We start from the raw sequence: 26,684 nt of genomic DNA, 5'->3' as shown, positions 1-26,684 counted from the left end.
CCAATGTGCGACTGGCCTTATTCTACTGTCACACCTCGGGGAGTGTTTTATTGTCAGCAATTTCAGCTTCATCTGAGTGAGTGAGCTCTCGGGGCTCAAATCGGAAGTATTGCAAACACTGGCCCTAGCAAGAGCAGTGCCTCGTAGAATCTATCACCGGATCGGAAACGCGACCCACTGAGAAGATCCGGCGAGAAACTCATTGGGCTCTCGGGAAGTGAGTGCTCGATTCATATCGATCAGTGCGTGTGGTTGAGACCAGCTTGCTATTTTTTCTAATGATTGACTGAACTCCTTGACCACTGCTTAATTTCTTGGTGATAATATTCTTGTTATAATTAAAGGCCAGACAAAATTTGAAAGGAAGCCTTAATCTTATTCATATTTTTTTAACATCATCACTGTACCCGTTATGTAAATGTGTTTCTCCGTGAGCTATCTATTCTAACATTCGGCCACACTACAGATTAATATATTATCATTCTAAGTCTATTAAATGAATCTCATTTCAAATGGGAACCGTTAAAGTATGGCTTGTCAGCGCATGACCAATGGCGGATCCAGGGGGGGGGGGGGGTCATGGGGGTCATGACCACCCCCTGAGCTGGTTCTTCAGGACTTAGGTGGACCACTAATTGAATATAATGATTTTATTTATATATTTTGTTACCATACAGATTTTATGTAACTACATACCTTCAATATTTAATTAATTTAATATAATATAATAACTTTGTATTATGGAAAACGTTTGGGAACGAACGCATTTAAATTTGACTATGTGACCCCCTCCTGGCGCCAAAGCTGGATCCGCCCTTGCGCATGACATGAGTTTGTGCGTATTGCGCCCTCCGCGGCTCCGACGCGCGACGTCGACATCGGCGGAAGGTGCGTTGAGGGTCGAGTACACGACTGGACACATAAAACTGGACCGGAATAGACAGACATCTTTCCCTTTAAAAAGCCGGGCTACGTTCGAAGCACCGGCGGGGACTAGATCTTGGTGTGTCTTGGTTCAATCGGGGAGTTTAATTTTAAAGATATTGAAATAGTTTTTTGATTTTTAACCAAAAGAAATTAGTTCTTAGTATGTTCTTTATTTTTGCAGAATACAGTAAACAATTATTATATTATTTTTCCATTTATATCCGCGGACACTGTATTGAAATGTTTTATCTTATACCACTCCCACAACTATGATGAATCTAATGAGACACTTCATGTTATGTTAAATCCGTCAAAACGTTGCTGAAACTTGAGACATACAAACAGACGGAGCACACGCGCTCAAAAAGCAATCACATCCTTCGGCAGTCGGTTCAGCTTTTCAGCTTTTCAGCTTTTCAGCGGTTCAGCTTTTGTGCTTCACGAACTAGCTTGTGAATAAATCATGAATGCGAATGGTAAATAAACTAACGAAAAATAATAAAGAGTCGATTACGTAATTAGTCACCTATTAAATGTAAATAAATGTTATATTTTAAAGTATTTTGTTTTGTTTGAGTTGTTTTCGTTCTCCACAAAATCTTTCCACTCCATTTTGTCCTTCCTGTTCGTATAAAGACATTTGCAAAACAAGAATAAATTGACAATAAATTGACAAGCACTAGGTAGTAGGTACCTATCTACAAAATTATATAAAACTCAATCATTTGGCTTTTGAAACGAATAGAAATATTTCAATTATATATGAGTACATGTTTTTTTTATTTTATGTAGACGAATGCGTGGACGTGCTCACGGCCCACCTGATGTTAAATGGTTACCGGAGCCCATAAATTGAATAAAGTAGATGCCGCCAACCACGTCGAGCCATGACGTACTAAGTTTTATAATGTAACGGCTGCCCCCAAAAATCTATTTTCTTATTGTTCACCAGATCAACCCGAAATGGCGCGCCAGTATAGAGTCGATGAAAGTTTAGAATATCAGTATTTGAATTACGAGTGTAACACCAGACACACTGAAGTTTTGTCCTGGATTTGTATTTAATTTGTATCTTATATCTCCATCTATTGCGAACTTTCATAACCAATAAATTGTCAAACGTTGTGCTCTTGTGTTTCATACGTAACTTACATTTATTTTAATATGTCGTATAATATAAGAATTTCGTTTGATTTCTTTTTTTTACTTTTGATTGTTGGACTTGTGCACAGCGTGGATTTTGACCAAAGAACAATGGCAGCTTGATATACAACATTTTACCTGATATCTATTTGAGGCGTCTTGAAATAAAAAAATGCTAAAACGATAGGAATAACATAGGTTATGCTTAATCAGATATATTTTTGTTATTAGAAAGTCACGAAAAAAATATATTAACGTGTTTATTTTGTAATTTGAGATTATCTATCAATAATAGATGTCTCTGATTCTACATCTATTATTGATTGATAAGTAAACGTTATATGTTTAAATAACATTTTTAGTTTAATTATCATAGATGAACCAAGGATACACCTCTAGTAGTACTCGAGTAGGTACCCTTAGCAATTGCAGAGCCACCTAGGTACTTAAACATATTATGTAGTTTGTTTTTTCTTCTTTGTAAATGTGTAAAAATGTGTGTCAGAGATAGGCACTTTTAACCTTTTGAACGCCAAAGTCACATATTTGCGACAAACGAAGGCTTGCAAAGCTAATAGCCCAAGAGCCCGTGGGCTCTACCTGTATGTATTTGACCAGACCTGAATTTTCGTACATTGAGACCCCTATACCTACCATGCATGAGGTGGGGACTCATTAAGCTCAAAGTGGTCGACGCGCCGAGCGCTCAGGTAGGACAGGTACCGATTTTGACGGATTTTAAATCCATTTGACCACGTCCGCCGTTTTGAAATTTTGAAAATATATGATTATTATTATCGGAAAATAAGAATGGCAGACCATTATCGCGCGGGTAGTAGCTAAGATTTTATTATATGTTGATGTATGTACGCAATGTAGAGGTCTGCCGTGATCAATATAAGTTTTTAAGACTATAATAAACAACATATTATTAAATCAATGGCAGATCTAGTCAATTACCTTCAAAATTTTGCATTTTCAATGCAATTTAGCATTTTCAAAGTGGTCTGTCACAAAGTAAAATGCGCGATAATGGTCTGCCATTCTTATTTTCCGATAATAATAATCATATATTTTCAAAATTTCAAAACGGCAGACGTGGTCAAATGGATTTAAAATCCGTTAAAATCGGTACCTGTCCTACCTGAGCGCTCGGCGCGTCGACCACTTTGAGCTTAGTGAGTCCCCACCTCATGCATGGTAGGTATAGGGGTCTCAATGTACGAAAATTCAGGTCTGGTCAAATACATACAGGTAGAGCCCACGGGCTCTCGGGCTATAATTTATTAGAGTAGACTATAGAGTCAGTTGTCATACTGTTAAAATCATTGTCATCTGCATTATGTATTAATTGTAACAAAGAATAATTAATGTATTTATCATATTAAATACTTTATGAAAATATTTATAAAAAAATACTGCTTTTTTGTGGCAATAGTATTAATGCCATCCTTTACAAATGTATTAAACCGGAAGTACACAAAAATCGAATTAAAGGCTTATTAAATTAACTTCTTTTCGTGGCTTTGCCACGTAAATCTAACATCGTATAAAAACGAGCAAATAAAATAATTAAGTTTTGTTTATGTCTTAATCTAAAACGCCTTTTAAAACATTCAGGTAAAAAATTGCCATTCTTCTTTGAGACAGTGGATTCGTGAGTCGCGACCTACGCAAACCGACTAATGTACAAATAGCTTACATTCGAGATGTTCCGTTGAACATTTCAGGCTTGTCCATGGTCCAGCGCTGCTCAAGGTTCGCCTCGCGCTTACCTCTATGAGAGAATCTAGTAAGTACTATTGTGTTTACTAATCAAATTAAAACCATTATCAACCTCTGACGACAATTGCTAAAATAATGTGATACAGGAAACGAAAACAAGTCATATAAAGTATCATTTAAATACATTAAATTCGGTACGAACAAGATATAAATTATAAGTTTTATGTTACTTGATGTAAATAATATGTTAGATAAGGAAAACATTTCATCAACATAGAAACACAGCTTAATATATCTGATCTGGACGACAGCGGCATGGCGCTGGCGGCACGGGGTAGGTACCCCAGTCACACTTGTGTAGAAACGCCAAACAGTAACTAGTTTGCAGTATGATGTCGTCACAACTACAAGGGTGCGTGTCTCTTTTTTTTTATAAGGCATTTTATGACCTGGTAACTGAGACCTTTAAGTCGTGTCTTATTTTAATTTATATTCATATTTTTATGAAAAATGATATTACGGAGTGAAATAAAATGAAATGAAAATGATTAATTTGAGATATTAATCAACTGGGATGAAACAAATGAAATGAAATGAGATGATATGGGATGAAATATAATCTCAGTAAAATGGTGGTCATTTACTAAGATTTTTTCAGTGGACTTTTTGGAGGATCCCGAGAAGTTACGTCCAGCGGATTTGTTTCATTTTCCCACATTTGTGCACTGTTACAGATATTAAACAGTTAATAAACCACTATTATTACACATTTAAACCCGAAGAAACATTAAACAGACAAAATAAAACAAATCACACAACTTCACTCCTCGCTTTCCCGCCAAAAAGTCGCGTGTCTCTTGCAATATCACAATTGGTCTACCTCCACCGAGAGATCTGAAAGTTTGCATCGCATTTCTGAGAGCAGAACATTATATCAAAACAAAATTGGATCACCGTTGATGTTGTTTTTGCACCATTTCTCCAACTTTAACCATTCATTCCATTCACCAAATTTAAATTCAAAGTTTTTTGTTCATTCATCAATCGACAGAACACACAAAACATTTTTTGTGCAATATTGAACCGGTGTCACGTCTGGTATCCACTGATCGCCGAGTCATCGTCGCAAGAGACGATCACTCCTAACGTCAAAGCCACTAATGACATGTTACACATGAGGCATGTTGTGAGTAGGCACGGGTAGCTGCTGCTATCCTATAAGTTTCTGTCGCGAAGCAGTCATAGGTTCTGATTTTAAGGGTGGAGCCAAAGTCATCAACACGCCGGTCTGTCTCCTATCTGCGTCGTAAATAAATAAAAATACGTGTTTACAAAGTAAGTAGGGAGCAGCGAAAACCAGCCCGACCCACGACGCACAATTATTATTCAACTGTTTATTATTGAGTGAAGCCGATGAGTTTTTACAGCATCCGATGGTTCGACGAGTTCGTGACCCGCTTGTAGTTTTATTTTGTTTTTTTTTGTTTTTCCTACCTAAGCTTGAGAGCCTTGAGAGGCTATTTCAGCGTAACCTTAACTAGTAGGTGAGCTCACGGGGCTTAAGCCTGACGACGTTGCTAACACGAACATTAGCAAGAGCCGTGCTTCGCAGAATCTACCACCGGATCGGAAACGCGACCCACTGAGAAGATCCGGCTAGAAACTCAGTGGGCTGTGTCTGAGGGTTAATTTACTCGTCGAGCCCTTCGTCGCAAGCGACGGGTTCGACGAGAACGATGACCGGTGCTTGAGGTACCTAAAAGCACCGTTAGTGGATCGGGAGGATCCGAAATGACGTGTTTGGGACGACGTCGACTGCTTTCCATTCTGTCCGCTGGATCGGGAATGTAGTTTCCGGCGGCCACGATGAGAGGGTTCTCGTGTCGTGCCGCTTTATCGAAATGTGTAGCTTGTGCTGACATGTGGCAGTCCGGAGCGCGAGGCTGCTCCGCGACAGAAGCCGTCAGGTGTCAACCCGTTCAATGTTTTTATTTATTAAATAATAGCAATAAATTTTATTTATTTGAAAAAATGACATCTAATCGCAACTAAATGCATTTTAATGTTTTCATTAAAAATAGCCTTAAAGTTTATCGCCAATTTGATTTGTCACCTGACCTTATCACACACACACCGATAAGGCTAACAGTCTTGACATTTCACCTTCCAAAACATCCGTTGATATCAACAGGAAGATTGCGCGTTCGGTTCGGGCTGCTGGAGGTCGCCTTCGTGATTGGTTCACCTCTCCCCGGAGCAAAGAGACCGAGTCACTGCGTCCACTCGCGGCGAGTACCCAGAGATAACCTTTGCCGCGCCCTGGAACCCAGGAATGGAATGAGAGAATGTCTACGAGCGCTGTGACATACTATTCTTCGAACGAGATTTAGAAACTTAAGGACCTAGTGTCGAATAGGCCCTAAGCCCTTCTATCCTTAAAGCAAAGTAAAAGCAGTATGAGTTACCGCCCAATTATCCTCATGTCTCTGGGTAAACTGTATGAGCATCTGCTCTACAGACGTCTCAGATACTTCGTCTCATCCAGGGCCACTTTCATCGATTAACAATTCGTATTCCGTACGAATCACTCATGCGTACAACAGGTGCACCGCCTCACGGAGCACATTCTCGTAGAGCTTAACCGCGTTCGACAAAGTCTGGCACAACGGTTTGATTTTCAAATTATTCAACTTGGGCGTGCCGGACAGTCTCGTGCTCATCATACGGGACTTCTTGTCGAACCGCTCTTTTCAATATCGAGTCGAGGATGCCCGCTCCTCCCCGCGACCGCTCACGACTGGAGCCTCGCAGGGCTCCGGCCTTTCGCCGCTTCTATTTAGTTTATTCGTCAACGATATTTCCCGGTCGCCGCCGACCCACTTTACATTTTACTTTTTTACTGGTGGTAGGACCTCTTGTGAGTCCGGACGGGTAGGTACCACCATCCTGCCTATTTCTGCCGTGTTTCGGTTTGAAGGGTGGGACAGCCGTTGTAACTATAATGAGACCTTAGAACTTATATCTCAAGATGGGTAGCACATTTACGTTGTAGATGTCTATGGGTTCCAGTAACCACTTAACACCAGGTGGACTGTGAGCTCGTCCACCCTTCTAAGCAACAAAAAAAAACTCAGTTAGCTTTACTCGCCGAAGACACGGTTGTTTACTATTCGAGTAGAAACAAGTGCTCAATCGCGAGGAAACTCCATTGCGCAGCCGTAGCCCTAGGACAGCGATTTCGAAAATGGCGCATAGACATCAACCCAGTGAAAAGCACCGCGGTACTGTTTCAAAGGGGAAACTCCACACACAGACTTCCACCCGAATTAGGAAGAGGAATCTCACACCCTCGATCATCCTCTTCTCGGCACACTCTATCCCATGATATGTAAGCGGAGTAAAATGTCCCTTCGGAACAAGGTGACGTTTTACAAAACTTGCATAAGGCCCGTCATGACTTACGCGAGTGTGGTGTTCGCTCACGTGGTCCGCACACACATAGACACCCTCCAATCCCTACAATCTCGTTTTTGCAGATTAGCCGTTGGAGCTCCGTGGATCGTGAGGAACGTCGACTTATACGACGACCTGGACCTCGAGTCGATCTGAAAACAATTTAAATCAGCGTTGGAACGTTACTTCGATAAGGCTATGCGTCATGATAATCGCCTTATCGTTGCCGCCGCTGACTACTCCCCGAATCCTGATCATGCAGGAGCTAGTCGCCGTCGACGCCCTAGACACGTCCTTACGGATCCATCAGATCCAATAACTCTTGCATTAGATACCTTCAGCTCTAAAACTAGGAGCAGGCTGAGGGACTCCGGTAATCGTACTCGTAGAATTTTACAAAGAGGTCGACTTGCAACCTAGCCCATGCATCAGCCTGCTGAGTTTCTCGCCGGATCTTCTCAGTGGGTCGCGTTTCCGATCCGGTGGTAGACCGGTTCTCCGAAGCTTGGCTCTTGCCAGGGCTACTGTTAGCAACACCTCCGACTTGAGCCTCGAGAGCTCACCTGCACACTAGGGTAATGCTGATATAGCCTCTCAAGGCATAAGCATAGGAAGGATACAAAAAAGCCGCCGACGCCTGTGCGACTGTTGAGCTGCAATAATGAGGACTCCGGTGCTGACTGCCGGATGTTTTATTTTGCGGTCGCTTTAATGCTGTTGAAAGATCCCTCATAATAATCAGAGAAACCATACTTTTATTATTATTTAGAGAATTTACGTGGTTTCGTCTTTTTTTCTTGTCGAAACGAAATAAAGAATTTATATATTTTTAGTGACAGGATTAGGTCAGATGGGTCACGATGGTCACTCTTTATCCCGGAAAAATATCATATTTCCACAGGAAACTATGGTTTATTACCACAACCAAAATCCTTGATATCGTCCTTCTTTAAAGTAAAAAAGGAAGCAATGGCTTCAAGAATTGCAATCTAGCATAAGTTGTTGAATGGAAATGCTCTCAGAAAAATTACATTACACGCGGGCGAAGCCGCGGGCAGGTGCTAGTTTAATGTAAACAAATCGCCATAAAAATAATGAAAAATATTCGTGTAATATATTGTGACTGCGAAGACTAAAATAACAAAACATTATTTCCAAGCTAGCACTTGTGAGAACACTTTATGTTAAATATCTATTTGTGTTCGGGTTTCGAAGCTGCGATATATTGATATGTAATTAATTACAATGAAAGCCGAACTCGTATTGAATAGCGCTCGTAAAGCTCGTTCGTCCAGTCTTCGGCCTCGGACAGACCACTCGCCTGTCCGCTTACGTCCGGGATCAGCAGAACTACCACCAGCTCCGCGACCGCCGTGTACACGTGCACACCTAGAATCTTTTTTTTTTCCTACCTAATCTGATAGCCTTGAGAGGCTATATCAGCGTAACCTTAACTAGTAAGTGTGCTCACGAGGCTCAAACCAGACGACGTTGCTAACCCTAACCCTAGCAAGAGTCGTGCTTCGCAGAATCTACCACCGGATCGGAAACGCGACCCACTGAGAAGATCCGCCGAGAAACTCAGTGGGCTGTGTCTGAGGGTTAGTTTACTCGTCGAGCCCTTCGTCGCAAGCGACGGGTTCGACGAGAACGGTGACCGCAGGATCGGGAATGTAGTTACCGGCGGCTACGATGAGAGGGTTCTCGTGTCGTGCCGCTTTATCGAAGTGACATAGAATCACTGAGTAGGAGCCCGGAGACATCAAATATGAATGCGGGTGCCCACCTTTGAGATATACGATTGTGGTCGATTGCATTCACATTATGGGTTCTCTACTTATCAAACTGAACACATGAATGGATATATAATAACGGTTATTCTGTTAGGCGTGACGCGAAGCAAGATGGATGATAACCTTTGTACTCTTGGAAGACACGAACTAATCGACTATTGAAGACTACTAAAGATTAGTCACCCGGCGGCGCGGCGGATGGCGGGGCAACGCACCCAACACCAACACAACAACACACACACAAAACATATTCACAAAAACATTAGCTGTAGGATTTCAAGTTAAACTAAAGGAAATTTATTTAAAATTTCTATAGGAATGATTAATACGAGACTCTGACCCGTCCCCGTCTGTGTGTTTTTGTGACGATTCTAACGTTATCTGCTTATTTATTAGAAAATCGTTTTTTGTTAATGAATTAATAATTTGTTTGACGCATTCAATATGGGGACGAGCTTCCGGCCCGTGTCGCATCAAGTGTTTACAGGAGTCCATGGACATCACAACGTGAGCAATGCCCCGCACGTTGAAACATAAGCCCGAAGACTCATTTCTGCTGTGTAGTGGCTGTAATACTCTGCAAACTGGAATGCACGATTGCGACACAATAATGGTGGACACCTGGACCCACTCAAAACTTGCATCGCAAATTATAATTTTGCGGGTCTCAGTATAGTTTCTTTACAACGGCTGCCCCGCCCTTCAAACCGAAACGCATTAAAGCTTCACGGCAAACATAGGTAGGGTGGTGGTACCCATCCGCGCGGACTCACAAGAGGTCCTACCACCGGTAATTACGCAAATTTAATTAATAATTTTGCGGGTTTGATTTCTATTACACGATGTTATTCCTTCACCGTGGAAGTCAATCGTGAGCATTTGCTAAGTACATATTTCATTAGAAACATTGGTACCCGCCTGCAGGATTCGAACACCGTTTTATCGCTAGATACGAATGCACCGGACGTCTTATCCTTTAGGTCACGACGACTTCTGAAAGTAGTATCATACTCGTAGATATTATGCTATAGTAATAATATATATATTAGTAGGTGTTGTCGCTTTATCCGGGTATTTGCGGGACGTTGGAACGCGTAACACTCCCCCTTGTCTATCATTTAATAGGTACTAAACTGTATAATAAAACATTTAATATACCTTTCTTCGGGGTTGACTATTTTTAATAAAAGTTATTGTTTTTACATTTGTAAGCGTATTACTAATGAAACTAGACTAAAAATAAAAATAAAACAAAACACTTAAATACTCTTAGGCAGCTTATTCCATCACAAGTTTGGTTCAAAATGTACAAAATAGATATAGGAAAACACTGGTACAATTTTAGAATATATTTTGATACACTGTTTAGTAATATGTAAATAATGAAATACTGTGTTTATTGTATTTCATTCGCTGAATTTTTTAAATGTTTTAGAAATGGTGGCCGGTGTAAGTGACAAACACTATGATTTTATTCCTTACATCGACATGTTTATAAATTTTATTTATATTATTAGCCAAGAGTAAGGACCAGTAATTAGCTCCACACTTCCGGCTTACAGGTGACATACTCCTCGTGGCGGACGCTGATCGCCGCAGCAGATTCTTCGCAGCGAATCAGATTACGGATGGACATGCATGAAACTAGAGCTATTAACAACTGAAGGTTACCGGTCAAGGTCGTGTGTAGGAGTGCCCGCTACAAGTTCCTGTTTTGATCGTTTGTTCCAATTGTTTGACAATAGTGACAAAGTTTGACAATGTTTTTATTGGATTATGTTTTTTTTTTATATTCTGCGAAGCACGGCTCTTGCTAGGGTTCGTGTTAGCAACAACGTCAGATTTGAGCCCCGTGAGCTCACCTACTCGCCCGGTGACGCTGATATGATCTCTCAAGACCATCAGCTTAGATAAGAAAAAAAATTAAAAGATAACGACTATAAAAGAGTGTTTTTCCTTCCTATGCTGATAGCCTTGAGAGGGTATATCAGCTTCTCCTTGACGTGTAGGTGGGCTCAAGCCAGGTGTGTTGCTAACATTGGCCCTAGCAAGACCAGTGCTTCATAGAATCTACCACCGGATCGGAAACGCGACCCACTGAGAAGATCAATTCTAATTCACTTGTCGGGCCCTTCGTCGCAAGCGACGGGTTCGACGAGGACGGCGACGGTCACACGTCGATAATAGAGGTGGCGGTGTCTGCACAACGGCAAGATGAAAGGTAGTGCGTGCGCGAACCAGCTGCTGCCAACTTGCAGCTTATGGATTGAATTAACAAAAAATATATAAATTCAGTGAACGTCTGTGGGTTGAAAGATAGACAAAGAAGATAGATAGTTTTTTCCTTATATAAAAATGTTTACCTGTAGATGGTAAGCCATGTGCTCAATAATTTTTTTTCACAACATGTAACACAACCGGGAACACCATGTCTATCTTTATAATGTTTCATCAGAGATCTAACACTGAAACCATTCTCATGGCACACACGGCACTCCATTTTGTAAAAGAGCGTTATTTGTTTATCTTTTTTTTCCTACCTATGCTGATAGCTTTGAGAGGCTATTTCAGCGTAACCTTAACTAGTAGGTGAGCTCACGGCGCTCAAGCCTGACGACGTTTCTAATACGAACCCTAACAAGAGCGGTGCTTCGCAGAATCTACCAACGGATCGGAAACGCGACCCACTAAGATCCGGCGAAAAACTCAGTGGGTTGTGTCTGTGGGTTAATTTACTGGTCGAGCAATTCGTCGCAAGCGACGGGTTCGACGAGAACGACGACCGGTGCTCGAGGTACCTAAAATCACCGTTAGTGGATCGGGAGGAAGGTTTATCCATGGCGGAACCATGTTTGGCGGGTTTTCCATCTATTAGAACCACAGGCTCTAATGTGCTATTGCCGATTTCAAGATGTTCAGTGGGGAGGCTTGGGGGAGGCCTACGTCCAGCAGTGGACGTCTGTGGGCTGATAAGAAGAAGAACATACAAATTCGATATTATTTGAAATCTTTGACTGTGCGTATTGCGTCAGTGAGTCACCGGCTCAGTTGACCTAGACAGTGACCCAGGCGGACCGCGGCTGCCTGCCTACGACTCGCGCTGCGCCAACACGTAACCTTAAAGCCTAAATTTGCTGAAACCAATAACAGAGTTACGTAATGGTTAATATTTAGGGCAACAAGGACGTGTGCAAATACATATTATTATATGTTGTTTGCTGTGATCGAAAAACTAGTTTCAAAGCTTAGTTTTATGTTTATTTTATCATTAAGTATTTTTTTATTCCTTCATTCTTCCGAAAACTGTAAATTTTTATTTCATCGAAATGTAAAAATAAATAAAACAAGCACGAACTAAGGTCCGCGACCTGCGGATTCGTCTGCACAGTAGGGCCCGTGAGCTCGGCGCGCGGCTACAGAGCAGTTTCTTCCCTTTATGAACTGTCGGTAAAAGGGATGGTTTCAACCCGGCGTGTGCTGGTGTCACATAGCAAGCACAAGTTTTGGTCTGAAGAGAGTCAACCAACCATTCCAATATCACTTAGACTACAACCTCACGTCTCAAGATTTCATTCACTAGTCTACGGACCTCGGTAGCTGTTCTGCAACAAATGGATCGTGAGTTTGTGCCCCGCAGTGCTATTTTGATTTTCAATGGCCTCTGTAGGCTGACGTGTTAAAGGCCTGTCATATGTGGCCACCGTCGCTCATTGACATTGAACAAACGCAATGGCAATGGCACAAACAAGCAACATTTCGGAAGCCAACTTAGGCTTTGCCTTCGAAGTGACTCGGACACGGAACAATGATTATTTCTTTTTTTTCTTTTTTTTTATTGCTTAGATGGGAGAACGAGTTCACAGCCCACCTGGTATTAAGTGGTTACTGGAGCCCATAGACATCTACGACGTAAATGCGCCACCCACCTTGAGATTTAAGTTCTAAGATCTCAGTATAGTTACAACGGCTGCCCCACACTTCAAACCGAAACGCATTACTGCTTCACGGCAGAAACAGGCGGGGTGGTGGTACCTACTCGCGTGGACTCACAAGAGGACCTACCACCAATAAACTGATCTGATCGACGTATTGATTCCAAGTGTCAGAATATTCACGAGATCCTACTGGGTTACCCTTTGGATCGTGGCGTTGTGACGACCAAGTCCTTCTTGGCAAATACGCGAATACTGACTTCAATGCAACATATTGCCGTCTCATTAAAGCTCACATAGTCCTGGTCCGGCGACCGCGAGGGGGCCCGCGGTACAGAAGGGCGCTCACGTCGCCTGTGTGTGACTAGAAATGTCCCATGTATCTAAAGCTTTTCAACATAATATATTTTTTAAACAAAACTTTCGTTGAAAAGTCTTCATTTTAAAATTGTTGGAACGGTCATATTTCATCTGACATTTTCCCACTCGATAATTGAAAAATTATAACGAAAATAATCTATAAAAGATCAGGACCACCGCGCGCGCGCCGTGTGCACGCAGTTGCGTTATGCGTCAGGAAGCATTTACATTATTATTAAAATAAACAGTGCGTAGTAGCGCAGCCACTCACCGCCAGTAGAATTCCATTAAAATCCCTGTAGGTATATGGCGAGGAAGAACTTATGAGGGTTCTATGTTTGTGACACTTGATTCGTTAAGTAGGATAGGCCGGGTGTTCGCAGCAGGCAAATAAAGCTCACTTAGTATTATGAAATTAGTAATTATTTCAAGTCTTTTTCTATTTCTAATTTAACTTACGAGTACTTATTGTTTCAAGTTCTTTTTGTCTATTTTAAATTTCACTTCAAACATCACGCTTTTCGGAGGAATTTGTTAAGTTTCGCAATCGTGTGAGGTGACTTACTCGTTTGCCAAACATTTTGAACTAGCACCGTGTCGGTCCTTCTCGTCCTTCGTCCTGCGGCTGCGGCGGCGCGGCTGTGGCTGTGACGTTACAGTTAGGAGCGCGTGTTATTCGCGTGCTTACACAATATAATGTAAGCTTTTGTATCGCGCTGTTTCAGTCCAGCTTTGACAAATGTGCGCGTGCGTTCTGTGGTGCCGTGCGAAATGTCGGTCTTAGTGTTATTGCTTGTTTCGACAGCGGCGCATGGACTTAGCGGTATGAATGTTGTAGTTTTTTAAAATACAATTAACTCTCATCAACTCTCATTTGAGTTTGAATAACCCCCACCCTGATCGACGTCGCATGGGGTGGGCCCGGGCCGCTGTCGGGAGAGGCAGTCGCGGTTGCTTCGTCACCAACATTAAGAAGACTTTATAACTGGTGCGGTGTGCTTAATCACAAATTGCCGTACTCCCGTATTTACCGAATTTTTTTTGGAAGATTTAATATTTATTTATTAGTAGAAATTAAGTTGCTTAGAAATAAAATTTTAGTTTAGAAATTAAGTTGATCCTAAGTGCGAGAGTAAGCTACATATACCTAAGGCCGCTACTCAGAATGACTTATCGCAACTTTACACCAATGCGTACTAAACTACATTCGAATTATTCGTCTTAACTATTTTTTATAATGAAAATCACTTCTTTGCAGTCTTATTGTAACTCCGATAAATTATCATGAATAAGCCTGTTATTTATTATTATTTTTATTTATGCGGAGACCTATGCTGGGTGACTGAACTTACGGTTCGTCCGGTGTTAAGTGGTTCCCGGGTTCATACACACCACCAATGTAAACGCCGCGACCCATCTGAAGACATGAATCCTAAGTCTCGATTCTACAGTAGAACGGCAGTCCCATCGTTTAAACAGAAACGCGCTACTGATTCTCGGCAGAATGAAGCGTGAGGGCTCACAAGGCGCCCTACCGCCAGTAAACCACCACCAGCACTTTACGCTGGCAAGCACGGCACGACACTCCCTTTAAAGGCTTGCACACTCTGTGTTGGCAAGGAGCTGGATATATTTATTTATTTAACTTAATGCACAGAAGTACAATTGCGGACTTAATGCCTAAGGCATTCTCTACTAGTCAAACAAGGGTGGTGTAGAGAAACCTGTGGTAGATGCATAATGTGAAAATTAAAAATTAATGTGAAAATAACCAAACTGATAATAATACTTCATACATATACAAACACATACACGGTATAAATATATATATAATCACATACAACAACGTACACAATATTATATCATGATAATAATATAAAATTTACACATATATCTATATATAATCTCTATCATATACTCGTATATTCACATACATATTCATATACACATTTAAAAACAACATAAAAATATAACAAATTTATCAGAGAATGATTTAATTCAATGAATTACTTAATGAAATAATAATTCTAGTACTATTATTGTCGTCAGCGTGCATCCGAAACTATATCATATAGGTATCAAAAACTCAACTCAACTCGTTTTACCTTGTTATATCTATTGCTTTTAGTAGATAAAAATATTCAATTATTTTTTTAATTTGATTTGAATTTGAATTTTGAAACAAAAAACAATATTTTAGATAATTTATGTCTAAAAATTGTACATGGTGTCAAATCTGGAGGGAAAAAACCCAACTGAATTAGACGAGCAATACACAGTTTTGGTGGTTGTTGCCCCCATGGTACAGTCGCTGGTCTTCCACACGGAGCGGTACTCTCCCCCACGCTTTTGTTCTGCATATCCATGACATGCTGTTCATTGATAGCATATATTGCACGGGGGATGCCGCGGGATGCATGATATTTTTTTATTGCTTGCTAAATGCACCACCCACCTTGAGATATAAATTCTAAGGTCTCAGGTATAGTTACAACGGCTACTCCACCCTTCAAACTGAAACGCATTACTGCTTCACGGCAGAAATAGGCAGGGTGGTGGTACCTATCCGCGCGGACCCTCAAGAGATCTATCACCAGTATGATATAAGGATATCAGTTGTCTGGGAACATGGTTCAGGAGGGACAACGGAAACTTGTGTCAGAATGGAGAATTCTCTAGTGCAGGTCTTCGCATTAGGTTGGGTTTGGATCTGCGAAGAAGCTGCAAGTAAATATAAGAATTCTTTGGAACCTTCCATTTGGCTCTATGCAGAAGACAGGCATTTGGATTGTTCACAAACTCAGGTACCAGTGAGCAGAGCACATCCATATTACGCAATATCTCGTCTTCGGAGATCTTTTTTGCCACGGATCATAGGGCCCACCTCATGGTGAATGGATACCGTCGCCCATGGACTTCAGCAATCCCAGGGGCAGAGCCAAGCCGCTGCTTTCCGTTAAATCGTTAACATTTCAATACAAGAAGCATCATGGAATAGGGATAACGTTTCTAACTTAGCCTTGATACCGATTCCCGGGCATGTGTCTCTCATTGTCATGTGATAAATCCATGGGAATTACGTGGCTCTGATATTGGGTGACGTGGTTAGAAGCAAGGACCTGTAAGACCGGTCGAGTTGGTCGCCGGTCACACGCGCAGTTATCGTCCAATTTGATAATCCGCTACAGCGCTCCGTCTTCCAGCTTCTAGCGTCGACATTCAATGTTAATGAATAATGTATCAAACGACTTTGTCATGATAAAATTGTAATATTTTTTAAGGCAAATTAGAATGTCCGGTTCGTAAATTTGTTTCGATGTATTTAGTTTTCGGAGGCTGTTCTGTGCCGTATACATACCGTATAGAGCTGTGACCGTAACACAACAAGATAAACATATTATGGCTTCAAATTTGAACGCAACTGTTTTGCGAAAGAAATGGTCTTGTTCATTTTTGCCGCGAAGCTTTGACGTATGACGTGTGACGTCTGAAGGGCGGCGTGGTACTCATCCCTATGTAACTGTAAATTCGTCCTACCTCCTGCCTGATGATGTCCTAATCGTCTCGGCCATCCCGTAAATTCATCTGACCACTATTTATGTGAGCACAAACACATAAGCTCCGATTCCAACTTAACCACATTTGAGTTGCGATGCAGCACAAAAATATGTCTATACTAATCTATACTAATATTATAAAGAGGAAAGATTTGTTTGTTTGTTTGTTTCGAACAGGCTCCGAAACTACTGGACCGATTTGAAAAATTCTTTTTTCATTAAAAGCCGACATTGTCCCTGATGAACATAGGCAACTTTTTTTTTTTTTTTTTTGTTTCATTTGTGTTTTAATGTTTCCGAAGCGAAGCGAGGGTGGGTCGCTAGTATTGAATAAATTGAGAATGAATGAATATATTTTGGAATTTGAGGAGAGTAGTGAGAGGGCGGAGCGCGGCCGCGCCTGTATTCAATACTAGCGACCCGCCCTCACTTCGCTTCAGGAACTGTAATTAATTATCGATCTTATTTAATTATCTTATTAGTTTTTATACAAATCTGGTCCTGATAGTAAAAAACACAACAGAAAAAGAACGCCTCGTGGTATTTGATAGATTATTACAACATTAATCACTACTTTGTTTTTTTTCTTGGTTTTCCCTAGATAATCTATGAATCACAAGATAGTAAATCTAAATAAATTATTATCTTTAAAATGTTTTGGATATATAACTTTGTAACTGGTTTTTAAACGGTTCCATCCATAATATTTATTATAAATGCCAGAGTCAGTCTGCTTGTGGCTTTTTTCCCTACTTAAGGTGGTGTCCTTGAGAGGCTATGTCAGCGTAACCGTGCGAGTAGGTGAGCTCTCGGGGCTCTAACCTGAGGACGTTGCTAGCACTGGCCGTGGCCCAAACAAGAGTAGTGCTTCGCATAATCTACCACAGAATCGGAATCGTAAACCACTGATAAGATCCGGCGAGAAACTGACTGGGTTGTGCCTATGGCTAGACTAGACTAGTTCTAATCGGCGTGTTGGATGAGTGCGGTGATCGTCGGTTGACGAGGCTAAAACCACTGTGAGTGGACCCGGGGATCCGACAAGATATGTTTCGGGGGACGGCGGCACGGCGTTGTCCCGCCGTCTGGTTCGGATATTTAAATAGCGGTAGCCACGAGGTAGAGCGGTGGTAAGAGGGTTAACGTGTCGCGGCGCTTTTTAGTAAAGTAGCGTTCTGTCGCTTCCTTCAGAGACGGTAGGCAGCTGCTTGGCTCTGCCCCATTGCTGAAGTCCATGGGCGACGGTAAACACTCACTATCAGGTGGGCCGTATGCTTCTCTGCCTACAAGGGCAATAAAAAAATACGTTCTAGATGTCTATTGGCTCCAGTAACCACTTAGCACCAGGACGACTCATCTCAACTACAGAGCTCTCCACCAGACTCCAGCGGATGTAGTTAATACTCAACCGGTACTTGGGTAGCTTATAGACCTCCAGCTCATTTTATTTGACCTTATTTGAACTTCGGATTTTAACCTTAGAAGCTGATCAGCGTGTGCCCCGGAGTCGCCCATGCTGTATATCAATGAGCACTGTTTGTGACACTGGCCGCGTGCTCCTAATGCCCTGTACTACAATTGAATCGTTTTGTCCAGATGAGGAGTACTCGAGGTTCCCGCGTCTATTTCACCTGGATGACTATGACACCTGCCTCTCCCAGCCTGGTGGCCTCTATTGTGTGGGCAGTTTCCACATTACACCAGTCACTCCAGAACACCCGACTTATGAGTTAATGAAGGTACTGTCTCTTGGTCTAATTTTTATCTAGACTTTTCATTATAAACCTAAGCGAGTAATGGTCAGAGGATCTTGTTAGATAATAGTCTGTTTGGCTGCCTGTATAGTTAATATACTTAATTACCAGCATTTGCACTAATTCCTCACCTAGTGTACCCACCATTTCCAAGGAAAGTTGATGTAAGGCTATGACTGGTATATTTTTTCCCAGCCCACCAGATCAGAGAACAATATTGGTACCGCGAATTTTACATAATATTTATCTACAAGTTGCTACTTCTAGTAAGAATAGCTCAATGATAAGCAAAGTGAATAAGATTGCTGATTGAGAGTCCGCCTCTCGGGTGGGGCAGATATACATTAAGCTACGAACGATTCATATCAGGGTTAAAGTAAAAACAGTAACGTTTCAAGTACGTTTAACCCATGAGTAGGTTTCAATTGCAAAATGTAGTGAATACTATTGACACCTACAAATACACCTTGTTGGCAGTACATCCGGAGACCAATCCCATAGAGAAGCCTGCCAGAATCGCGACACTCTAATAATTCCCTGACGTTCTAACCAGGAGTACTCTGAACATCCTTCGAACTTCAACCGGACGGTACTTTACCGCGGCTACTGTGTCAGCTCGCGATGTGGCACTGCGTCAGAAACAAACACTTCACTGCGCTTCGAACAATGTGCCAATCGTTGGGGGGAAAAGTATGCGTTCCGACTCTCGCTTCAAAAGCTCCAGTACTGCAGATCGTTTGCCCAGGAGTTTGCAAGGAAAAATACACAGGAGCCGATGGATGAACCGCAAAAGATATTCCTGTCCGTCGTTTGTGCCTTATTGTTCTTCAATTTCATAGGAACTGCTTATGACTTGCTACTTGGCGACGAAAGAAAAAGTAGGTATTATCTATTTTAGTTTTCATAAATATTATATTTTCTATTGATCTTATTATTGTTGCCCTTGTAAGCAGATTCGAGAATACGGCCCACCTGATGGTGAGTGGTTATCATCGTTCACGGACGTCGACAACGTCAGGGGCTCAGCGAAGCCTGGACTACGGCTGGACTACCAGTCAGACCACTCAGACACATACACCTGATAACATATGACTCAAAGTTTTCATACTTTGCGAGTTCGAAGAATAAGACTCGGATTATTTAGCAAAAATCGTGAGAGCATGTAATTTCGAAAGTTGCAACCAGCGAATTAAGGAGTATGTAATGTACAACAATAGTATTGTCTATTCTCCAACCTCACCTCATAATAGCAGAAAACTTTGAAACACGAAGGGAAGAGCTGGTGTTACCGGAGACATATGGTCTAGCATTGAAAACCTTCGTATTGAATAAAAGGATTGTGCAACAAACAATAAAGGCACACCGGTGTGCATAATACATGTAGAGTAAAGCTAGTCTAGCTTGCAACTGAAACCAAAGGGTCTGTTTATTTCCAGAGAGCAAACACTTAGTGTCGTGGTCCTTGCGCTCTAATTGGAATCGTCTGATAGCTACCTATGAGGATGGCGACCCACGGCTCTCGGCTCTTAACCCTGTCCAGGGTGTGAGGTAAAATTACACTTTTTTGTATTAATCATATTCCTTTTGCATTCCTTCGGTTGTTGTAACCATTGCTTGAATCTGAAACTGATGGGACATTATAAAATTGGGTTGTTTTTGGTTAAGCGCTTCATCACAGTACATTAAGCCAACAAATATTTTGTTATTCCAGGGTGTTCCTGATGTCTCTGACAATACTGACCCACAGCGGCGTTATACGTGGCTCCTTTTATGTATTCAACCCTCGATTTATTGAGGAGGTACGTCAGAAAATTTTCGTTTCCCACATGTTCAAAAAAAGACTTGGAAAAGGTCTTAAAGAAGGCAATGGCTTTATTTTCTGCTCCACGCAATCCTTGTATGGCTGGCGTGCATGCAAGAATTGCGTGGGGTACCGCCATCATCCTTCATATTGGGGATCGATGCTTCAATCCTATCATCGACAAATGTTAGTTAAGAAGGAAACAACATCGAAACGAACAAGATTGAGATTAAGAAGATTTAGAGGATTTGAAACTAAAAGTCTGTTGTTGTTTGAGAGTTGCAGCACAATGGCTTTTTATTAATATGGCATCGTCATGATACTAAATATTTGAAATATTTCCACAGATAGTCAAGTCTCCGCTACTGATGTTGTTTTTCAATGGCACAACTTTAATCCAATTCTTCTTGGTGATGTCCAACTTCCTGCTCGCCTACAACCTGCTGCTTGCTTCAAAAACTCACGAGCTCAAATTCAAGCACCTCCCGTTGTGTATTTTGAAACGTATCGCTAGGTGAGCATACAGGTTACTGAGCTTGGTTACTTCACTTCAATAATTTAAATTTCTTTACATAAAGTCAGTGGCTGGACCAGTTTAGGTATTTTTTAGGTGTCTGATGCACAAAACGGAACCCTCATAAGATCACTTTGTTGTCCGTCTATCTGTCGACCCAACCCCAGTTATGATAGCTAAATGTACGTGTTGAAATTAGTACCAGAAATTAAAGCTTATAAAGGAAGAAAGTCATACGAATCTTAAACTTTTCAGCTACTGCGATAGAAACATGGCCATATTTTGTCTCCTATCAAAATATTTAGGACAATTCTCGTTGAACTAGAATTATTCAATTTGGAAAAGCGTAAGATTTTACAGAATGAGGGAAGGGAAAACACTCATTTTGTTTATTTGTCACGTAAAACATATAATTTTGAACCGTGGCTGTCACGCCTGCTCTTGTCCTCCTTATCTTTCCGTTCTTTATGTGTATCACCATTTTGTGACTGATTGTTTTGCTTAAGTGAGAATTCTTAAATTCTAGGATAACCCCTGTCTATCTACTAGTGGTGGGATACTCGGCAACATGGTGGCCTTACGCCCGCAGCGGGCCCCTGTGGCCTACTCTGGTGGAGGCCGAGAGCGCCATCTGCAGGAAGAAGTTTTGGTTCCAAGCGTTCTTTATTAATAACTTGGTTCAAGCTGAGGAGCATTGCTTGGTGCAGACGTGGTTAGTACACCGCCATGATATCGGTGGTCCGGTGAGGTCCTCACTGGACTCGCCATTGTGTTTGTTGTATGGAGTCATAATACCAGGAGTTGAACGTCTGCAGTACTGAGTTAGTTATGTTAGTGGCTAAAAACTGAAAATCAGATATTACTAGAGATTGTTTTGTTCGCTCACGTGGCAAGGTGAACGCCCAAATCGATTTTATTTTACATTGGTTACCGGAGCTAAAATATTGTGGGTGTGTCTTCTATTCGAATGCTGCACGACCAGTTCGCCAAAGAATTAGGCCAAACGATGGCCACGGCCCTTACAGACTGACAGCTCACACTTCTGACGTAATTACTTTCAAATGTTTCCAGAAAATAAGCAATTTAAAATGAAACACTTATTCGAGAATTGAACAACGCAATTCTTGAACTTCATTAACTGATTCCTCTAATTTCAGGTTCCTAGCGGTGGATATGCAGCTGTATATCCTGGGCTCGGCTCTAACGCTGTATCTGGCTTCTCGTCGCGACATTGCCCTTAAAGTCCTGGGAGCACTTTTTGTATCATCATTACTGCTCAACGCCGGACTGTCGTATGCTTTTGATTGGCAAGCTCTCGTGTACTTTGCTACGCCTGAGTAAGTGTTGTTTTAGTGTAGTAAGCACTGCCTGCCCAGTGTTGGCAGACTATAGGCAATTTCTTCCCTGGTCAATGCGTTGGCCGCTCGAACAAAACTGCTGGTATCTGAGTTCAAATACAAGGTGTATACGATGAACTTGAACTGATGAGGACGTGTAGCAAATATTTAAACAAATAAATAAATGGGCGGTCCGGTCCAACGAAGCTTGGTAATTAAAAATAGTAATGCCAGTTCCTTTGACCTTCAATAAGCTCTCCTTCCCAGGAACATCCGCAATATGTACCTGAACGTCCCCTCGTTCTCCCGCCTGTACACGTCGCCGTGGGGCAGCCTGCCCGCTTGCTTCATCGGTCTCTTCTTGGCACATGTTCATTTCGAACTTCAGGAGAAAGGACTTAAGAAGAGGGACATTTCCTTTGTAAGATTTTTAAGTTTCTTAGCTTTAAAATTAGCTTGATCCCTTGTAATCAAGAACTTGCCAGATCTCGTGTGTGAACTAACTGTTCTACATAATTGAATGCGTAGTCAATACAATACAGATTCACGCATGAATGTGAAAGGCCGCGTTCTGCAATAAAAATGAAACATGAATTATTAGAACTATAAATATTGATGAAGTGTGAACACGTGTTGCTCTTGAGTTGGGAGTGAGAGCGGCAGTGATGCATTAGGTGCTTATGCCGAGCACTAATGCTACCACAGGGCTAGCCCGCGATAGGACAGCTTGTATTGCTGCGTCATGCACTTCGATGTATGTATGTGCGAAGTTGTTGATTCTAGGTTGTGAACATACTGTACCAGCTGGCTCCCCTGGTCCTGGTGTTCTGGGTGCTGTCGGGCACGTGGCTGCGCGAGTTCAGCACGCGCGGCTTCGTTGCGTTCTACGTGGCCCTTGAGCGAATGGTCTTCAGCTGCTTCTGTGCTTTGATACTCTTTGGAATGTTCAATGGAGGATCGAGTTAGTTGAACTATATTTTATTGTTTGTTAAATAGGTATTTGACGTACTCCTAATATTCCAATCTGGCGCTTTTACCTAATGTGTGTTTGATAGCCTTGTGTAGTTTATATTTGAATCAGACAATACAGGTATGCGATCAACGACTTCCTCGAATTGCAACAATCTTGATAGGCTTTTATCAACGGTGCATTGTAGCAATCTCCTCAGCATGTGTTTGTGTGTATGCAATGGAAAGTGGAGTATTAACAATCTCGGCAATTTGGCAGATATGCTGAAGGAGTTTAGTGCGTGGCGCGGCTGGCACGCCATGGGCCGCATGTCTCTGTCGGTGCTGATGCTGCACTGGTGTGTCAACACGATAATAGCACACTCTAGGCTGCAGCCGTCCACCACCACCGTTCTAGACGTGGTGAGTATATTGTTGTGATTTGGTCCATCATTAGTTTTATTTTAATTTAGCTTAAGGAGTTTGATGGTAAATGTTGTGCTTTCCTTAACGCGTCGCGCATCGCGGCCTAAAGGATAAGACAGCCGGTGGACTCGTCCCGACCGATGCCACTGTGCCCGGGTTCGAATCCTGCAGGTCTTCATTGCTATTTCCCCTCGGATTACGTACTTTTCACATGTTCACGGTGAAGGATTAACACCATGTGAGGATCATGTTATAATACTATTATATAATATTTGAAGTTTAGACATCACGTCCCAAGGTGGGTAGGTGGCGACATGCATTTATTAAAGGATACGGGTTCCAGTAACGCTAGTTGAGCCATTAAATCTTTCTTTCTCCTCCAAGGGTATTGTCATCGACGACCCACCATGTTCGACGGAGTCTCACACAACGGTTTCATTTACAACCTTTCTCTCGGTTCCATATCAGAACAAAGCTCGTTCTTTTTCCCACCCACTCTAAATCAGATTCCATAGCATCAGCTCATTGAGTTTCGCTGAGGGTTGCGATTCCGATCCTGTAGTGGATGCGATGGCGAAACAGCTGACCTTGGTCTATTAGTCACCCGACGCAGGTGCTCGGGAGGCTGTTAATAAACTTTTTACCTAAGTTAGTGAATGTAGACTTAGTTTGTTTAAGTAGTAGAAAGAAAGAAATAATTTATTCGGCATAGTGAAAAAGAGTTATTACATAAGTTAAAAGCAGCGTGTATGCTTTGTCATTATTTAACATGCGAATTTTAGTGCAGTGCAAGATATCATGATGTTAAATAATTTACCTTTCATTTTCCATAACTCAACAAATAATTAAAAAATCCATTTATTTTGAATGTCGTCCCTAAGAAAATCATTTATGTGATAATAATTTCCACTAATAAGATTATCTTTTAATTTTTTCTTAAAATGAAAATCGTCTAGGTCTCTTAATTTCTTTGGTAGTTTATTAAATATCCTAACGCTCATACCTAGTATACTATTAGTCTTTAAAGTAGTTTTGGATTTTGGAAAACATAGTTTATCGTCGTGTCGATTTCTATTTGCCACATTAGACATCTTGGTGAATCTATTGGGACAAGTTTTAACAAAAAATGCAACTTTGTAAATATATAAGACAAGGAAAGGTATAAAAGTTTATGCTTTGCAAAATATGGCTTGCAGCTATCGGTTATTGCTAATCCAAACATAGACCTTAAACACGTAGTAGTTGTCGAAGGCAGCATTCGTTTAAGCATTGTTTGAAGAAGAACATATCAAAATGCTAAGGATATTAATATTGTTACGCGCTGGGGTTCGCGATAAATAAAAAAATCTACAGAATTACTACTTAACACTGTATTTGCACTTAGAGCACTTAAAATACTCAACAAACACTTTAAAATTCTCAATTCACTTCTTCCGCTTCGCTTCAGGTGATCCATTCGCTGTTTCGCTTCGAGTAGTTCCGATTACTGACTCACTGCGTGCCATCTCTACAAGATTTTATAGCCGATACCTCATCCCTAGAATTATCGAGAATATTTCACACATCTCTAGTAATAGTTCCCGCTATCTGACAATAGATGGCGTTGTACTTCTCGCGCATTCTAGGTGCTACTAGATCCTTCGATATTCGTTCGACTATTCGGCGATAAATGGCATTACTCTTACCGGCGTAACAATGTCATAAAAGAGAGTTAATTCCAAGGCCTGTTAGCACGTGGTAGAAATGTATTCTTGAAACGAGCTGTGGATGAGTCTAGTGCTTCCAGGTAGCTGGGGTGCACTCTGCTCCAGTGGTGGGTGGTGATCTAGGTTAATAAAAGACAATGTATGCTTCAGTTCGCAGATTTTGCTGCGACGGGTTTCTACACGTATTTGCTGGCCATCCCTCTCACTCTTCTTGTGGAAATGCCGATCCAGAGGTTCATATCGGGACTCATCTTGTGATACAATTTTAACTTTAAAATACGCTTAAGATTAGTAAATGTTAAGTACAATGTTATGAAAGCAAACCCGATGTATTTAGACATTTAATTCAGAATTTCCATTTTTAGTCTCCGAAGTAATATTATTTATAGCCTGGTGGACAACACACTTTTTGGGTGCTGTGGTCTGGTTCGTCAGTAGCCTGAGCGGCGGGATACTTCCTGTCTTATTGTTGTATTATGATTACTGTCATTAGATTCTTCTCGATTGTGGTAGACAGGTGCAATACGTGGGGGTGTCCCGCAATGTGTCCCGAAATGGGTATTTCAAGCTGTATCGTAGCTATAATCTCAACAATGTAGATCACGTTAATAATTGTAAACAAATTATCTAAGTCCTATTTAGTAGTTTTAAACAAAAATAATGTATTAATAGTTTGAGTTAGGATGAAAATTCAGTAGGAATATGTTTCAAAATAGCGCCTGACATTATCCGGAGGCGCGGAGTGATTGTACTTTTTGTAAATCGGTTTTCCTGCAGTGGCGTGACGTCACGACTATACTGTCGCACGGGTCTTTGACGAGATCCGTGATGTCACAGATTTGTGCTCAAGTATGTATTTGTAGTTAGTAGCAATGGCGATATAAACGGTACCTAATATATGTATATGTTTTATTAATCTTACATTAGTATTATGACTTGATATTTAAGTTATATATTTGCGATTGAATTAAAAAAGTTATAAATAAAAGTCGTTATATTATTTTGTAAATTTTATTCCCAGAAATTATTACTTTTAGTGTTGTTTTATTTTATGAAGGCAGACGAGCGCACGGAGCATCAGCTGACCTGTGATCGCCGTCGCTCAGGGACATCAGCAGCGCCAGGGCCACCACCAAGCTACAGCCTATGCACATATACTGTAGCGTCAGATTCTGTATTCAATATTTTTCAGCTTTGCGAGAAATTTTGTAGAATAGTAAACTACGGCAGCCTCTTTTTTGTCCGCGACGCAGTCGCATGCTGCAGTGTGAGCCGGGATGTAGCGGCGCGCCCGGGACTGGCCCCGGG

At 41.4% G+C, this 26,684-nt stretch overlaps 1 protein-coding gene across 1 annotated transcript; it reads left to right on the top strand.

The window, feature by feature from the left end:
• Positions 1 to 13,638: 13,638 nt before the first annotated feature.
• On the top strand, positions 13,639 to 26,376 carry LOC101736148 (nose resistant to fluoxetine protein 6). Its single transcript, XM_004929066.4, has 12 exons — positions 13,639 to 14,156; positions 18,487 to 18,629; positions 19,198 to 19,522; positions 20,081 to 20,192; positions 20,356 to 20,443; positions 20,793 to 20,959; positions 21,486 to 21,671; positions 22,117 to 22,296; positions 22,564 to 22,717; positions 23,080 to 23,257; positions 23,525 to 23,667; positions 25,527 to 26,376. The coding sequence occupies exons 1-12, from the start codon at positions 14,105 to 14,107 to the stop codon at positions 25,632 to 25,634; spliced, it is 1,836 nt and encodes a 611-aa protein (XP_004929123.3). The 5' UTR covers positions 13,639 to 14,104; the 3' UTR covers positions 25,635 to 26,376.
• Positions 26,377 to 26,684: the final 308 nt, after the last annotated feature.

Source organism: Bombyx mori, chromosome 16 (assembly GCF_030269925.1).
Source record: "Bombyx mori chromosome 16, ASM3026992v2".
In the NCBI taxonomy this organism is placed as follows: domain Eukaryota; kingdom Metazoa; phylum Arthropoda; class Insecta; order Lepidoptera; family Bombycidae; genus Bombyx; species Bombyx mori.
The sequence above is the reverse complement of the archived record's forward strand: the minus strand, read 5'-3'. Positions and strand labels throughout refer to the sequence as shown.